This window comes from Falco punctatus, assembly GCF_963210335.1.
Source record: "Falco punctatus genome assembly, chromosome: 4".
NCBI lineage: Eukaryota > Metazoa > Chordata > Aves > Falconiformes > Falconidae > Falco > Falco punctatus.
In genome coordinates this window covers 102,067,909-102,086,085 of record NC_137583.1, presented here as the reverse complement: position 1 = coordinate 102,086,085, position 18,177 = coordinate 102,067,909, and the positions used below count along the sequence as shown (strand labels likewise).

General features: G+C 41.6%; 1 protein-coding gene across 2 annotated transcripts in view; it reads left to right on the top strand.

Annotated features, from left to right (window-relative positions):
- TGFBR2 (transforming growth factor beta receptor 2) overlaps nt 1-18,177 on the top strand; it is a 61,249-nt gene that overhangs the window by 16,368 nt on the left and 26,704 nt on the right. For both annotated transcript variants that reach the window (XM_080387329.1, XM_080387328.1), the window contains 2 exons: nt 10,774-10,945; nt 12,612-12,802. In XM_080387329.1, the coding sequence (XP_080243455.1) occupies nt 10,774-10,945; nt 12,612-12,802 (363 nt within the window). The remainder of the gene's footprint in view (nt 1-10,773; nt 10,946-12,611; nt 12,803-18,177) is intronic.

Genomic DNA, 18,177 nt, shown 5'->3' with positions numbered 1-18,177 from the left:
GTGTACTGCTGAGGGAACACTCACAGAGTAACACGTGTCTTCTCAGATGTCTCTTAAATGTTGTTAACTGACTTCAGACACCAAAAGTACTTTTTCTACAATTCAAAGTCACAATAACCTCCTGTCTGCTTTCAATGTGGATTTAAATAGCTATGGGGCCCATCCTGAGGTGCCTCTGCAAGTATTTCTGGGGAGAAACATCAGTCCTTGGAGTGCTTCTCAAAGTGTCGTAACCTGTGCAGATGAGTCTTAGGCAAGTTCCATCTGCCCTTGCAGTGATGATGCCTGGCAGAATAACTGCAGAGCCCTGGTCACAGCCCTTCCAGGAGAGGAAACTTCTCCTGTCTCAGGGCAAGTGGCAACTGAAAGCAGACTACGCTCAGGTTGGAGACAGCAGGTCCTCCGTGTCTCTGGCATGGTGGGCAGCCTGACCTTGCCCCAGAAGTAACTGCAGCCATAGGTCCACAGAGACTTTTTTTCTGCCCTCAGCAGTGCTGCTGCTGCTGTTGAAATATGCAGCTTTGCACTTGCATAGCCGTGGGTTCCCACTCCTCATACCACATTCTTTATTGTGTTTGTGTAGTCAGTTGTCTGGACTGGAGAGCTGTTCTAGGTCAAACTGGCCTTTTGGAGGGGGAGGGGGGTGTGGTAAGGTGCAGTCTGATTTCGCTGTGAGGGAGGAGAAAGTGCAATGAGGGTTGTGAACAAATAGCCAGATCAGGGGAGTGGGAATGCTCTTTTTTGCAAACTGAAACTGTTTGTTATTTTCTGTATGGTCTCGCTAGAGAGAAGAGGAAAAGGGAAGACCTTTTGCGTTCACAATGCTTAAGAAAAAATTGAATCATTTTTCTTTCACATGGTCTGAGGACTTCTCTATGAGGCAGACAATTGTTCTCAAAATACGTGTTTCCTGGCATCAAAATGGAACAACCTTAAAAATACAGTGTCAGAAAAGGTGTATGAGTGGGAAGGAGGCTCTGCAGTGGCATCCCCAAAGGAGGGATCTGCTGAGGGCTCTGGAAAGCTGCACGTGGCAGGAACCTTTCAAAAGAGAAAATGGGTATGGCCTTATGACTTCCAAAACCTCTCAGGAAAGCATGTCAGTAGTTTTAAGGAGATATTACTAAAGCAAATAAAATGAAAAATAAAAGCGTGAAATGGCAAATACAGGAGTAATACTTTTTCTGATTCACCAAGTGACCTAGCTGTATCAAAAGGAACCTGGGGGAGTCAGACATAACTTTGAATTTCCTGTTTTGTGTGATTTGTCACAGTCTTAATGTTGGTGCTTCATTTTCAGTACTGTAAAAAGCAAGCAAAAATCTCCCTGCAAACTAACACATTTCATGACCTTTCCTGGAGGTTCTTCTCTGAGACCAGAGAGGGTTTGCAAGTGCCTGCCCGTCTCCTGAGTGCATGAACAGTATTAATAAACATCTGCTCATTTGTGTTAACTCTTCATAAGGCACAGCAGCTGCTTTTAGGTATTATTTACACAGTTTCCTCTACATTTTAGTTCTTAGTCTGCTCTTTTGGATACACTAGAGTGGACATGTATTTAGCAAGAGCTTAACTGTAGCAAGAGTTAACTGTAGTTTCAGGAGAAGGATTTGGCTTTTTGCCACCTGAGTTGCTGTACGCTGCCAGCATAGAGATCAGTCTTTAAATCATTACTATTTTGCATTTGGAGGAGATATTTTCTGCTGTCTATCTAGCCTTCCTTATTCCTATTGAAAATGCTGTAGGTAGGTAGTAAAGTATATGAAAGCTTTTTTCACATACAGAATTCACACTTCTTGAGCTTATAGTTGATTTAAAAGTAAACCACAACAACTTTGTGTGTGGCAATTCTCAATTTTGACACTGGCTAGACTTGTTCCTAATATAACCTATACTGAGGTAAATCAGCTTTAAGAGGGTTTGATGATCCACATGCAAAGCTGTAAAACCTCCACCCCTTTAATTTAATCGGTTAAACTCATGTGGTAGGGTGTGTATGCCAGGCCAGCACTTCGTTACTTGAAGCCATTTGGAAAGTTAAGCATGAAAAGGCCATATGCTAAGTATGAGTAAAGCCCTGTAGGAGTGTCATTTGTGAGTGTTTGGCCAAGCAAGTATGTTACTATTTTTGATTTCCGTGTGGTTTGGTTGTGCAGTGGTCTGTGGGAGCTGAGGGCAGAGCTCCATCTGCACAGACAGCATGCCGCGTGCCTGCTCGCTCTGGTGTCACGGTGATGAGCTGGCACGACAGCTCTCTCTGTGTAAGGGAGAAGTAGGAACTGTACCCATATGCCCACCTACTCTGACCATCACAGGTACTACAACTGCAATTCTCCATGGGAAGGACAGCAAGGTTTGGCAATATAGTACAGCGGGAAGTTGTTAAGACTTTGGAAGTTAGGCTCTTAGCCCCTACCATAGATCCGAATGTGTTCTGCTGTCCAGAAATTTAGCAGAAGGTGCGGTCACTTGCCCTGTGGCATAGGCTTCGAAACTTCTCTGCCTTCCTCCCACCTCTAGCCTGTCCTGTGGGGATGCTCCTAAAAAAAGACGACAAGATTCGTCTTTGCATTAAGCAGATATCACAAGACACACCCTCCTGCTAGTGAATAGTAAAGACGTGCCTTTAGGTAAGCAGCGCTGATGCCTTAAGAATATGATTCAATTTTTTATGATCTCATGGATTTTTCAGTTTGTATGTGGCACTGAGCACATTCAGTAGTCCTGCAGGTAAACTGAAGAGCCAGGATGTGTCTCTGTGGAATACCTCACAGCTAATAGAAATAGCTTGGCCATAACGTTATTACAAAATGACCTAAAGTAGTGTTCCACCTGCACTGGGTGGACTCCTGAAGTTCCCTGTTGGAAACTGGGAGTTTCATAAAGAGGCCCTTGAAAACAGGGATGAATAACTCTTTAAAGTGGACATACCTCATTTCTCTTGTAGTAACAGAGAGAAAGGGAAGAAATATAAACTAAGCTTTTGGAGGGAATATGTGCCTCTTTCAGGACAAATGATCACCTTCCCCAATGCCATTATGAAGAATGAAGACCCCTATCACATTTTGAAGTAGGAAGGTGGTGGCGGTGTGACTGTTGAGGGGGTGAGAGTGGAGAAAAGCATGTTTCTATAAACAGGCTTTCTTAACTACCTGAAGAGAGAGGTACAATGGGTTCAGAAACTCCGTTCAATATACTTAGATGATTCAATTGCATGGTTTTGTTGTGGTGAGGCTCTGTAACTGAGAATGGGGACACATTTGTGTTTTCCTGAGTCAAAATTGTTCTTAATTGTGTGTAACTGTATAATGCTTGAATGACTGCTGTCTATTGTCAAAGCATGTAAATTGGAAAAATAGTATTTGTACAGAGCTGAAGTGTTTATACTTTTTCAGGACTGTTTCAAGTGAAGTAATGGCAGCTTTCACTGGGCAGGCAAGAATACAAAGGGAGGTGAAGTTGCTGGGTATGTTTTTCAATCGATAGGTCAGAATTAGCTATGCAGATGTCAGTTCTGAACCATGAATTGGTTATTTCAACAAAGCAGGAAAGCTGTTTTTCCTAATCTTGTGAACCAGATGAGCACTGCTGTATACTCACTGTATATCTGAAGTCACAGAAGGAGTTAACCACCAAAGACAGCTTCCAGTAAATTCCAAACTTAATGCATTATGCAGAAAAAACCTAGACCCTGTAGTCATAGTTGAATAAATTGATCTTCATTATATTGCATACGGTTCTCCAGTGCTGTGTGCTGTTTACCGGCTGTGTTAGGGAGGCTGCGGGTTAAAGTCGGGAGAAGATGAAATGTCCCTTTGAGTGCCCTATGGGAACCCATCATTTAGATTTGTTTTCAGCCTTTTTGCCTGGAGACAGTATTCTTTTGTTCCGCCTACCATGGAGTGCTAAACAGTGGCCAGAAAATGCGGAAGAGAGCAGCAAGTTAAAAATCCACAGGTAGAAATCCATCTCAGTGTTTGAACCATCACAGTAATGTTATTTTTATTACCTGTTTTCAGGATGTGTTCACACCTCTATTGTAAGTGCTGCGCTGGAGTCTTCTCACACCGGCACTAGTGTCAGTCGGGAGTCAGGGCAGCAAGCTCTATTCTGTGGCGTGTTTGAGGCAGTTCACTGCCATGCCCTGCACTACAGAGAAGAGCCCAGCCCATGATTAAAACCGCCAATGCTAGCTCATTTTGGAAGTAGCGGATAAAAATAGTGTTATTTTAATGCTTTAAACACAAGAATGATTGTTATCTTTAAAATCTCCAGCTTAGTATGCTGTTTTCTCGCTTATATTCTCTGGTTGTGTCCCTCCCCCACAGCTCCTGCCAGATTTGATTCCGTTTCTGTGTCAGTGCCTGCAGCAATCCCTAAAGCAAAGGTTTGCCAGTTCCACTTGCTGTTAAAAGCCAGACACTTCCACTGCAGAGACGAGTTAAACGAAGTTTTCTAACTCCTGCTCCTTTTTCCTTTTCTCCCTCCACGCGTACCTTACCCTGCTCCTTGCCGGCTGGTCAGTGGGAAATTGCGGTTTCCCACATTTCAGCACAGATCATCAGTGGCCTTCCCGCTGTGAACCAGCTCTTCTGCTTTGGCCTTCCTTCAGCTGCGGGTGGCCAGGCTACTTCTGGCTAGGTGTAGGTTAAGAATGGCTTACTTGCCCTGCCCTCTTCTTTTCTAGCAGACTTCTCAGTCGTGGCTGAAGAGCAGGTCATAGTCCACACAAACCTTCTGAAGGCCTGCGTGTCCCACCAGACCCTTCTTCCCTGCCATCCCATGGTGGCTGCTTTGCGACAGGATGGGTTGCAGGGCTGTGTGTGTGTGTTGTTACATGAACATTTGTACTGTTGCCATCTGATAGGCGTGACTTACATTTTTTTCATATGATGGGCAAAAGCCATTACATGACAGGGATAAGCCATGACATGCATCTCCTCCAAGTACTCCATGAAGAAGTGAGTTCCTAAGAAGGAAGTGATATTGGTCTTTATCCTTTGCAGAGCCTGGGTGAGGTTTGATCAGGAAAGCAACACAAAGGTTCCAGCCATTTTGCAGACAAAAGTGCAATCGCTACACTTAAAGGCATGTCTTTACTGACTAAGTACTGACTAAGGCAGCTGTTGTGCTAGGCTGGAAGGCTGAAGATCAAAAGGAAACCTAAGAGGTAAAACACCTTCCAAGGGAAAAGGGGAGTAAGTTGCTAAGGGCGGACCAGGGTGATATCAGTGAACTGTGACTATACATGATACAGATCAAGGCAGAGAGATTCTGCAAAAGAATCTGTAGGAATGTGGTTTTCTGGAGCCCTGCCACAGGCATAGTTAAATATCTGGTGAGCTAAACATTTATGGAACCTATTTTTCTCTGACGTATTTTAGTTGTACATAAAAGATAGCTCACGTTGGCTTTACAGAGGCTGTCTCAACGCTCTTGATAATCATTGCTGTTAATCTTAACAGAAATAGTCACAGAAGTCTTGTGCCCATGGTAATCCCACTGGGGTAAATCATAGTTGAGATAAAGGACCGCAGCTAAAAGCAGCATCCGAGGCAGCATGAACTATGGGAGTTCATACTCACATAGTGAGTATGGGAGTACGTTTCACAGATTGACTCTCCATTTCAACTCATGATGGCATTAAGCTCAGAATTGGCAGCTGTAACTGACTTTTATAGGGTTACCCCTGAAGGTGTTGTTATGGGAGTTACTAGGTGATCTGCAGTGTTGCCAGCTCCTGTGATTTTATGATGAGTCATATGATAGCTGATATTTTTCTTGAGGATTAAGCTCCTGGATTCCAGCGATTTATTTTCTTTTTATCTTTGCATTCTGTAAGTTAGACAGCAATTCCAACCCTCCTGCTTATGGCCAAAGTTTCAAAACATGACTCAAAGTACTCTAAGAGTCCAGGCAGCAATAGCAAATAAAGGAAAACCCAGCAGTTGTTTTTTGATTGGGTTTAGCTTTTGGGGGTTTTCCTTCCTTTATTTCCATGATCTCTCTACCTAGCCTTGTGATGTTGCATGTCATAATTTTTGAATCTTTGGGGTTTATTATGATTCTGTCTTTTCTTCCTTGTATTACTGCAGTGAACATAATCTGTATAATTGAGAATAACCATCAGGATATATCCAGGTCTTAAAAGCAAAGCTGGGATCATGCATTTTCCTTGACTCTTTCCCTCATGCAATTAATTCATCAGTATTAATATCAGTCAAAGAATGTGCTTTTGCATCATCACCTCTCCACTTTCATGATGCTGGCAGTATCCACATCACTATCAAACTTCTGCTGAGGTTATAGATCACATGTATACTGTGGGTGGTAGGCAAAACAGAAAAAAATGCTGTCTTTCATACTACTCCTGATGTCTTTCTGTTTGACAAGAAGGTATTACAGCTTGGATGTTCTTCATAGCTGCTACTGTGCTTCATGCCACTGAGATATGTTGTTGTGAAGCTGGGCTCTTTGGGAGAACAAGGACAATCTTCTTCAAGGCTTTCTGATAAAGGCATGCTCCTTCTCACAGATTTCCATGATGTAGCAGAGTAAAGTCTCTCCCATCAGGTAGAATTATTTCACAGCAGCTGAGTAGTTGACTTCCCATCCCAACATTTCCATCAGCAATTATTATTTTTTTTAAAGGGATGGGATCTATCTTCTCAGCAATGCTATTTTATATGTATACATGTACCAGAGGTGCTGGATGAAAGAAGAGAAATGCAGTAATGGTATTTTACAAGATAGGAGTAAGAGAAATTGGCTGCTGTTTCTGAAATGCATCCTAAGACATAGATAATGTTTTTCAGTATAGATATTCCTCAAAAGACAGCATGTTGGTTTAGTCTTTATTTAAATGTTGTTAGCTTTTGAGAGTTCTGTAATGATACTAAAAAAATAAGAGGAATGTAAACTGTAGCCTAAGGCCTCAATGAGAGTTATGCATCTACAAAGAGCAGACACAAAGCAAACAACTTCAAGAGTCAATAGACTTTGGGTGAGGGCATACTGTTCATAAGGTCCTGAGAAATCATAAAAAATACATGAACCATAGAGTAAAAGTGTTGTCCTGCAAGCCTGGCTCCACCAGAATCGATGGAGTTGTTGTTTCTTATGCAGCTGCTTTGGTTTCTCTCCCGTAATTTCCAACCCACATGCTGGCTTGCATATTCCATGCATTTTAACCACGGTGACTGATCTGTGCTGAACTGGTTGACTGAAAGCTTCATAGCCAAGAAACCGCAGTCTTTTATTTGGAGCCCTCTCCATGGACAAGGAAGCAAGGAAAGCTAGAATTAGGCTTCCTGCAGAAGTCAAAATAAGAAAACTAACATTAGAGAGTAGATGCCAAAACTCAAAGTTTAGGAGACAAGCACACATTTTAGGATGGCTGCCTTCAGACGTGCAAATCTGGTTTCTTCCTTGACTTTCCCATTATATCCACTTTTTTTTTTCCTCCATGCAAAATGAAAGGTTGCCTCCATCCACAGTATTCAAGTGACTTTGGTTGTCTGAACAGGAGAGAACCTTGAGCAGGTGGCTCATGGAGTGTGAATTGTGCAGCAGGATAGTCAAGCATTTTTAAAGATGGACATTCAAGTGACTACAAGTGGAGCAATCTTGCTCGTAGTGAACCACTCACTGTTTGTGGGACCCTCAGGGAATGAGTGAATACACTTGTCTAGAAGAACCCTAGCAACTTGTCATTCTCCAGGCAGGATTTTGATGATTAGAGACAGGTCTGAGTTCATGGAAGGAGACCAATCTTTCCTGGATTTTGAAGTCCTCAGATTCTAGTAGCAGGCTATGATCAGAAGAGTCATGTTGAGGTTCACGTCTGACTCCAAGTTTCATCTCAGGCCCTTTGCAGGGATTGATTTCAGCATCAGCCTGACAGAGGAAAGTCAAACTTGGCTTTAGTTTGGATCTGGTCGGGTTATCACAGTGGGCAAGGCTGAGCTGTATTAATGAACATACTAACACCTGCTAGAGCAATGTGACAGTATTAGGGAAAGTAAACTCCAGTCTCACTTTAAATCAGATGCTGAAGCATGGAAGAAAGTTTGTCCAGCTGGGCAGTTTATCCAGTACCTTGAACTGCCAGACGCATGAATAAAGAAACACTGCACTGTCAGCCTCTTACAAGAATTTCGGGGAGAAAATTGAAATATAGTCAGATCTGGCAGTCCTAAAACCCCATTAGCTTTTGCCATTAATGTAACCTGTTCAGAAATTAGCTGGCCCTAACTACCCAGCCTTTTACTGATAATAGAATTAAGGCCTACCTCTCTAACTTAGAAACTTGTTAGTGACCTTGCAGGGGATTGCTGCTTTCCAGATAGCTTTTTTCCATTTCTTTTTTTTTTGTTTTGTTTTGTTTTGTTCGGTTTTTAGATCAAGTTGCTTGGTTTGGAGATCCCTCCTTGGAAGAGGTCCAAGTGTATTTTCATTTGTTTGTTCCAGTGGATGAGTCTTGTCAGAACCTGGCATGGCCAGGGGCAGCACAGGAACAAGCCCTGCCTCTCAACAAACATTATGTGCTTGAATCAATTTACCTAAGGACCTGCCCTTCACGTGCCTTTTGGCTCCAGTGCTGCAGGCACTAGAGAGGACTGAGGTGTGTCTATGACAGAGGCATCCCTTCGCGATACAGCTGCCCAGTGAAGCCACCTGAGCTCAGAGCTGAACGCAGTGTAGATGCAGCTAAAGCCTTCGCAGTCTGAGCAGCAGATGCCTTTCCCCTGTGTTCAGCTGTGAGCCATCTGGCACCCTGCCATAAGTTTCCTGTGTGAACTTGGGTGAACTTCATCTCTCCCTTGATATTTGTCTGCCCTGTCTGTCTAGGCTTTTAGGACCATAGATTGTCTTTTACTGGGTAGAGGGTCAGTCCCTCATTATCAGGTTGTTTTGATCATTACTGGAAGCTAGACAAATCAGTACAACTATTAGTTTCTCTTCAACATGTGGTAAATAAGAGTTGCCATCCGGAAGAGAGGAGCAATTTGCCATTAATGATGATTATATTAAGACATATTTTATAGAATGCTAGATTAAAGACCTTTTGAGTTTCTACCACACCTACTTCAATGAGGCTTTGTTCTTCTGAATGGCTTCTGGGAGTTGTTGCAATACAAATAATTAAGAACAAGAAATATTTACCTGGGGCTTAAAATTCATCCAGTCCGTAACATACTGCCAGCATTCTCCACCCGAGTAAGTGCTCCCAATGAGCTCATCATAACCCTTCCCTCTGTGTAGGAGCTTCATCTATACCATTAAAATCATTGGGAGTTTTGCCACTTAATATAATGGCATTAACATCAGAGACCTTAGGTCAGTACCAGAGCATGCTAGTGATGAGAAGAATGTGTGATTGGGACAAAGAGGGAAGACTTCTCTCAGTCCCCCACAATGGCTCAGAAATCCATTGAAAATGTTAGCAAGAGGCCTTTTTTATTTCCTTCTGGAAAAAGCATGTATGTTTAATTCCTGTAATAAAATATTCTAATGGTAGTAAATAGTGAAGTTCTAGAAGGAAAAAAATTGATTTCTCAGCTAATTGAGGAGAGAGGGGGAAATTACGAATCCCTGGTTGCCTATTATCGGTTGACTAGCAACATTTGGCCACAGAGAGCAATATGAACATAGTTTAAACATGCAGGAGGCTACAAGAGAAGGCTGTGTTATATGAAGCCCAGTATCCCCTGAAAGTGGTTCAACCTACTTTTCCAAATATATTACAAAGTGAGTCAGACTGAAACTGTTATAGTCTGCCTCACTTCAGATGGTTGTATATTCATTTTAGCTTTAGAAAAAAGTTTATGTTGGCATTTTCTGTTCCTTGTAGTCATGCTGGCTTTTCAAAATAGTTTTTGAACTAAAAATATGTTTCCTGAAATTCGTACACTGGGACAAAAAAATATCTCTTCTCTTACTGCTACCATACTGAAGCAGATGGTGAGTACTAAAATTCAGAACCAGTAAGCAAGTAATTCTTCAATGCCTGGGTGCAGAAATTTAGCTGTTGGGTCAAAGTAGACTTCTACAAGACAGGCTGTCGTTGAAAGTTAGTTTGAGTTCAAGTCCCCTTGAGTTAGCCCAGAGGGACTCCAGTAGCAGATCACATGAGCTGCACAGATGCTCTGTTGCATTTCCAGCTTGAGTTTCACCCACAGCCTCTAGCAGACCATCTACCTTAAGTGGAAAGTCAGTTCCAGCTTTGTGTTTTCTTGTGTGAACAGTAATCAGATTAGGGATGACACCTAGGTTATGCCTCAGGTTAGTAAAGAGAAACTTGCAAAATTCATTATGATCCATGTCATAATGATGTCACCCACCTGACATGCATTTCAAGTATGGTCACCACAGTTACTTTGGCACACAGACCATGATGCAATATATTATACATGGGGGACAGATATGCTACCTATGAATAATGCAAATGGGTGACTGCAGAGTAGTTATTGCAGTGCAGACTGGACTCAGAATAAGCTTGATTCTGCAAATTAAAAAGCCACTTTTTTGCCCTCTGAAGTTAATAAAAGTTGAATTCACTTTTCAAATTCCCTTTGATTAACCTGGTCTTGACACTGTGGCACTTGCCCTGTTGTAAAGAAAATTGGTAGCTGTGAAAGATCAATGATTTTCTAATTTAAGGTGGGAGGGAATGTTTGTTTGCTGCTGCTGAAAACTTTATCTTCATAATGAGCAATAACACAATCTGATAATCCACTATTATTGAGTTCCCTTCTCTTTTTTTTCTTTAAGCTGAAATTATGTCACCTGTAGACAGAAATAAGGAAAGTGGATTGCAAATGCCAAACTTATGCAAATTCTGTGATGTTAAAGTAACAACCTGCTCAAACCAACATCAGTGCAAGAGCAACTGCAACATCACTGCTATCTGTGAGAAGAATAGTGAAGTCTGTGTTGCTATATGGTAAGTTATTTCTTCATACAGGTAGGGAGAGGAGCACACCCTTACTCATCATTACTTAGTACTTTCCTGAATGGCTCTGATATTCAGAATGTCCCTGCTACCTCACCAGCCTTGCTCTCTCTCTTCCAACTTGTGTCTGTGCTCAGCATATTGAGAGTTGCTTGAGGTTAAAAACAATTCTGATATGAAATGTTCTGGGGATTTTTTTCTTCTAAAGCAGTTCTGTTCCAGCTTATGCTTTTATTGGAAAAGAGGCATGGTTTTGCTCAAACCATTAAGCTGCATCCACCCACAGCACTCAAAGTAGAAACAGATTTGAGATTCAGAGTAGATTGTGGTGGCATTTGCTGAAGAAAGACAATTCTCTCTCAGGTTTCAAAGTGAACTAGATCATGTAGATCTATCACAGGAGGCTTATTTAGCATGTATAGGTAGAAATATACTTCCTTTTGATGGTAAAAAAAATCTGTGTATGTAGTGACAAATGTAGGCATGGTGCTTTTCATATAGTGTATGTCTAGGTTCAAAGAAATCAAGAGTAGATGAAAATTACTTATAACACTTTTTTAGGGTTTGTTCTCTCTAAACTTGCAACCCAGTCTAAAAACTGGCATTTCACCCTTCCATATATGGTAAGCCAATCCTACCAAAGAAAACCAGAAACACTCTTGATCAGTTTGTAAGCGGATGAAAGGAACAGAACTGATTATTTGCAACATTGCTGCTGATTTAGGAATGTCATTAGAACCACTTACAGAAAGACATAATTAATTCATTTATTGAGGAATCAGTTGTGTCCATTGACTTGAAGAGATGTTCAGCATAATTGGAAGTAGACACTTGAAATGCAGGATCAGTCCAGGGTGCTGTTCCATATTAGTTCTGTGCTCCTTTAGTAAGTGGTCAGTGTCTATTATTGCCATACAAAATGGCTGTAGTGTAATTTAAGATAGATTCTGAATTTTTCATGCCAATTTATCTAAAAGGCAAATTAGCTGAGAACTGTAAAGTGCTTTTTGCCTCTGAGTCTTATGTCAATGAAATACAATCTGTGGACCAGGACAAAACACAGGAATGTGGCCCAGAATATCAGCTGCAAATATTTCCCTGACAGCAAGACAACTCAAGCTTGCACCAGTTCTATGGTTAGTGTTTGTATTGGTTTTATTATTATTCTTTTTCAGTTATGAGGGTAACTTCTTTAGTGCAGAAATTGTGCTGATTGTAGACTTTAAAAGCAAAATGAAAAGGCCAACTCACTAGAAATTCCTCAGATTTTGAGGAAATAATTCACTTTTAATCATAATTTCCCACAGATTTTTACAGTCTGCACAGTGACCACAAAAACCAAAAGTATGTTCCGAAGTTCACAGCAGTTCATTGAGCATTAGCTTGAATAATTCTGGGTGAGATTTTTGAAGGTACTCATTGGAGCTTAGTGGTAATATGATACAGGAATAGCTGTGCCATTGTACAAATGCCCCAGTGTGAGGAGTCCAGACACAGCCAAATTTATCCCATTCAGGAAAGCTGGAGAAGAACATATAATACTCCTTAAATCCCATTTGAGTTCTCAAAAGAGGCAAATTTCAGGCAGGCACAGTCCTGTCTGCTCCCTTTGTAAAATATTCCTTCTTTGATTTCAATTTTCTCTTTTCATTTTTAGGAGACAGAATGATGAAAACGTGACATTAGAAACAATATGCCATGATCCCCAGAAAACACTGTATGATCATGTATTGGATGACTCTAGCTCAGAGCAGTGTTTGATGAGGGAAAAGAAGGAAGATGGTGGATTGATGTTCATGTGTTCCTGTACAGGTGAAGAATGCAATGATATGCTCATTTTTCCATCAGGTAGGTTTAATAATTTACCCTGCATTCCTAGGCTATACTTTGCAAGTAATATTAACTGTGTCATACCAATGGACTTCAGAATTGCATTTTGTGGAGGAAAACTTCTAGTGGCAGGAGCTATTTTGGTCTCTTCCGAGTCTTGCAAAACCTCAACCTTTCTTTTCTGTGTTCAGAGAATATTTCTTCCTGCCAGGCTGTCCTCCTTTTGAACTAAGTCTGATACTCAGCTCAAGATATTGCACTTAAAAGTTAATGAAAAGATGAAAGTGAGATGTTTAGAGTTGTTCTGTTGACACACCAAAATGCAACATACGCCAATTATGTAATAAAACATAATCAAGAGGCAAATGTCATATTTAAGGTATTGTCTCTTCTAAAAGGCTGTATTGCCATAGTGTGACATCTGTATATAATTATACTACTGAGTAACTTGATAGGATGTGAATTTAAAGTCAGCTTCTCTGTTGTAACTGACATTCTGCACTTGCTCTGCAGTAGGCGTGAAGTAGCTAGAAGGTTCCTTCACTGGTGGATATGCTAGCTCATGCTTGCTACGGCACAAGGACATGTATGTGAGTTCAGTTAAACCAGTGAAATATGAGTACAGAACAAATCACAAGTGCATAACCTGTCCCCATTCTACTTCATGAATGCCTATATAGACCACTGCAAATACAGTAAAGGCAGTGCAGGTGTGTGCAGTGCTGGTGGATCTCATGCTGCATACACAGATGTGCATATGTGCATGCACACATCTCACTTTATTTTCTCTACCTGCTGGATCCCACAATGGCTCTTTTGTTGAGGTCAGTCAGGTCTCCTGCAGGCCAGTGCAAGGCCTCCTGTGGAGAACTTTGTGTGCACACACTTCTAAATGAGTATGGCACACAGGACCCATCCTTATCACCTCTAGGTTCCTCAGAAAAGGATATTATCAAATCCTCATTGCCTGAGAATACAAAGGGTTGGGACACTGTTCCCACTCCTGGGAAACGTGGTGCATAACTGCACTGAGGCAGACAAGTGAATGGCTTCTAGCTCTTGCTTCCCAGCCCTCCGAGAAGGCTAACTAGTTAAGGTTGCAAAACCACACCAGATTAGCCAAGAGCAAGCTAGAAAGTCTTCGCCTCCCTTGGCCCAGGCTATCAGTATCTGGTGGCACCTCCTCCCCTCCCCAAGCTTTATTTCAAACCAGACAACCTGACTGTTGGTCCATGGTTGTATGACCAACCCTTACTTGGGTGGGATTTAAAGGAGTTGGAGTAAATACTGGTACTGACGGGAGCACAGGTGGTAGACCCAGGACCTAATTCTAACAGACTGCTTTGATTTTATTGTTCCCAGTGAAAAGATCTTACTCTGTGTCAGCTGTCTAGAGTTTTTATACAAAGTGAACCACACCCTTGTGGATTTTGGCTAATTGGTTATAAATTAGTCATGTTATAGCTGTTTATCCTGGAGCTATGTAGCTGAATACAATTGCTTGACAAATGTGTCTTCTGTGTGTATGTTTATGAAAACTATTCTATAAATTCAACACCAAGTACTTTCATTCACATTAACTCTGCGGCCTCCTCTCATGCTTCCAGAGCAGCCTAAAAGGAGCTTAGTATAAATTAATCCCCAATATTTTTAACCCTAATTCCATTCACTCTTTGGAGTGGAGCTTTTCCTTGTAGGTCACATGCTATAAGCACTCTAGGTGACTCATGAAAACTGTCCTGCATTCACATGTAGTAAGTAAATAAGATAAAAAGTAATGTAAAACTTCAATTTGTAACACTTCCACTTCATTCACAAACACAAGCATTAATTCCAGCTGGGAGGGGGGAGAATTGAGGCTTTGTCATTCCTTTTTTATTGTTGTGGATTAGTGTTTCTTTTAAATGAAAACAGCCCCTTTGGGTTGCTTGCCTGGTTAGCCATGGCAGGAAGACAAACGATTTTTACAGTATCAGACATGCGGTTTCCTGTCTGTGTTTAACTTTGAGCAGAACATCACAGCCAGCTGGTCCACGGCTCCTCCAGACAACTAGATAATAGCCTGTAATAATTTTGCCTTTGGAATGACTGTCATCCAGCTCTATTCTGTACATTGTTCTTGCCTTTTTTTTCCCCCTCTACATTTCTTGTACATCAGAGTAAGAATTCTTGCAGTGTTTTTGCACATCCTATAGTTTTAGAGAGTGGACAAAAGCTAGTCTAAAAAAGCCTGATCAAAAAGTGATTGTACTCATTTATTAGCAGAAACTGAGATAATTTTAAAAAGTAATTTTTCACCTGTTAATCACAGCCTTTCCTTTCAAGCTATTGCTATAAATGATCAATGTCCTAGCTCTTCTTCCTTCTGAGTGCAGACTTAAGACAGACCAGATTTAGTTCGTTCCTGGTGTTTCTGAGGTAAGCAAGAAAGTTGTGGGTAAGGCAACAAATTATAATTTCCACCAGAGGTTAGTCACTACCTTCCAGTGATTCACAGCTGAGCTGTTATTGCTTATAGAAGAATTGTTTCATAGCACTGTTGGCTTGTATCTGTCTTGACTGTGAAGGGTAAATCTCCTGACTCCATTTTTAGACACAAACCTAAAGGTTTTGGGTAGTGGGAGGTGTTATGACTCACCCAAGCGTGGCTTTGGAAACATTTGAAGTAGTTACATCCAGGTCAAATGCCTGTTTCTTGTACGGACTTTCGTTGAAATTACTAATCTGCAAAATAAGTAAGACATAGTCAGACATGTGCCTAAACATGCCTGTGGTTCTGCTGTGTCAGGGGGCTGACCCTGATTCAGATCCCTGGCATTTCAGGCCATGGGCAGCTGGTAGAAAATACTGTGTGCAAAATTACTCCAAACAATGTCCTGTAGTTCTTGGAGAAATAATATACAGGAGACAGGTAGCCATTGCAAATCTGACTACTCTGTGTTTATTTTTTTAATCCTTCTCTTTTTTGCCAAACAAAATTGTGGGTGACTGGCAAGCAGCTTACACCCCTGTGGTGGAAAAATGCTTCTCACAGCAAAACTCAATGCCAGTGTGTTTTAATTATTATTTATTCAAATGTCTAATATCAGTGTTACCAGAAGGCAAAGCCAGGGAGCAAAACCACTGGAAAAGATTAGCCAAAATTGGAGGGGAAAAGGCCCTGGCTGGGTGGCAGACAGGGGCCTGGTCCTGCTGTTGTGGAAAAGATGAGTGTAGGCCTGGACTACCAGGGTTTTTTACTCCCTGATGTCTAGTTGTTCTGGTGGATCTTCTGCATCTTGCTTTGCCTTCTTATGTTTTGACCTGTTGTGATGAACCAGGTCTGTCTGTAGCTGTTTGCACAGTTCCATGCCTCCCCTCGGTGTCTGCGCAGCTTTGTTCCTCAGCTTTGCCTTTGCTACACCATCTCCTATCCTCTATTCATCATCTAGTGCAAGCATGACCGATGCCTAACAAAGTTCTTCTTTATTAGCAATCCTAAGCTATTTGGCTGAAGTCAAGGCTTGTTTACCCAAAGGCACCAAGTAGGACTGTGCTCTTTCCAGCCTCAAGTCAGACCCATTCCCTTTGGGCGAAGATGACCAGGGACTCATTGTAGCCGAGGAAATGGGATAGCTGCATGTTGCTCGGTGCATGACCTGCCTGCTATGCAGTGCAACTTCTTCTTGTTGCACAGGCTTATTCAGACACATCCATTCAGCAGCATGCAACAGGGTAACCCCAGCACTGGAGACTGCAGACAGGAAAAAAAATCCCTTAAGCACTGTTGTCATTATATATTGCAGTTGTTATCCTGGGCATCAAGTTCAAATCCAAGCAAAAAACCCAGAGCTCTCAAAATTTGGAAATAGGCTTTGCAGACCTGTAGCATGGCTCTCTTTGGTTTAGAGTTGTTTCATTCTGGTAACTTAAACGGTGATAATTTTTCATTCTCACGTGCCTTGTTCACTCTATGCAGATCTCCATGCACTTGCAGCCAAGGTGTCTGTGGGTTAGTCCAGGTGGACTGTTTATTCCCCGTCTACTACAAGATGAGGTCATTATTTTGGCCGTTCCCAACACATCAGTGGTAATATGGGAGAAACCTTTAGCGGCAACAATGTATACAACTGTTAATGATTATCTGAATCATCCAAAAAGCTACCTTGAACTATCAAAACTTCAGTGATAGAGATGACTGACAGGTCAACAAGAGTTTATAAGAATAATGGAGCTAATTGGGGAAGCATGTCAGAGTGGGGGAGGGTGTTGTGCTGCTAACAATCTTCACATTGATCACAGTTTCACTGAGTTTGCTAATTGAGAGCGTAAGAGATGTATTTGTTTAATCAGTTCTGGCTGAGTCATTTGCCCAAACAAATTACAGCCTATGGATTTGCAGTGTCAAGTGCTGTGATTGCTCACTGTGTACAGTTGTTACCTGGGAGACCTGGTATTGTTCTGCTGCCTGAACCACCACAAGCATGCTTGTATGATGCCTTCTCCTGCGCCCCAATCGCAGGAAGTATGGATAACGTTTTAAGAGTTTCCTTAACTTGGTATCTCTCACTTGTCTCTAACATGTTGCCCTGTCTTTTCCTTTCTTTCTCTCCTCTTCCTCTCCTTACTAGAGTCAAAGCGTTAGTGAATTTACTTGACTACATAGGAGGATCTCAAACTTAAGAGCAGACTTAAGATCTGTGCAGAAACAGCCACCAGGCCATAAATGCTCATGTGATGAGTTGTCCAGTGCTCAAGGAACAGCAGAAGGGAGATGATTACAGCTGGACTGCTGCCAAGTGGATTTTAACAAACGCTTTCATTAATCTGTTTTTCTGTTATGCAACTAACATGTTCAGAAGGTAACTGTCTTCCAGCTGCCCCATAAAAGAGGTCAGTAGCATTGCATAATGTTGCACAGAGCCTCCCTCTGCTTGTATATTGGCATTGTTCTCTATGTTTCCTCTTAGGTATTTGCAGCCACAGAGTCCCACCCAATGCCTGCAGATGTATGTAACCAAAGGAGAGGCTGTCTAATACTGAATGTCTGATTCACTTAGTGGGATAGAAAGGAAATAGAATGGAAAGAGGCAAAAGAAGCCAAAATTTTGTTTTGCTCTGTATTATTTATATTGTTCGCTTCCTAGGAAAATAACCATGCAGAGCTCAGTTACAGATTTGTGTAAAAACAAACTAGGCAGCGCTCTTCCAGTCTGGTTGGCATATTTGTTACAATTTGCATCACTTGAGAGCTTAATAAGTGTGGGAATGTGGCCAACCTTTTATCAGGTTGTCATGGAAGAGACTTTAATAATTACAGACAGAAACAAACTGTAACTAACACTGGCAACATAATATTTTGGGAAAGGTTGGAGGGGTGAAACTCAGGCTGAGAATAAAAATAGTGGTTAATG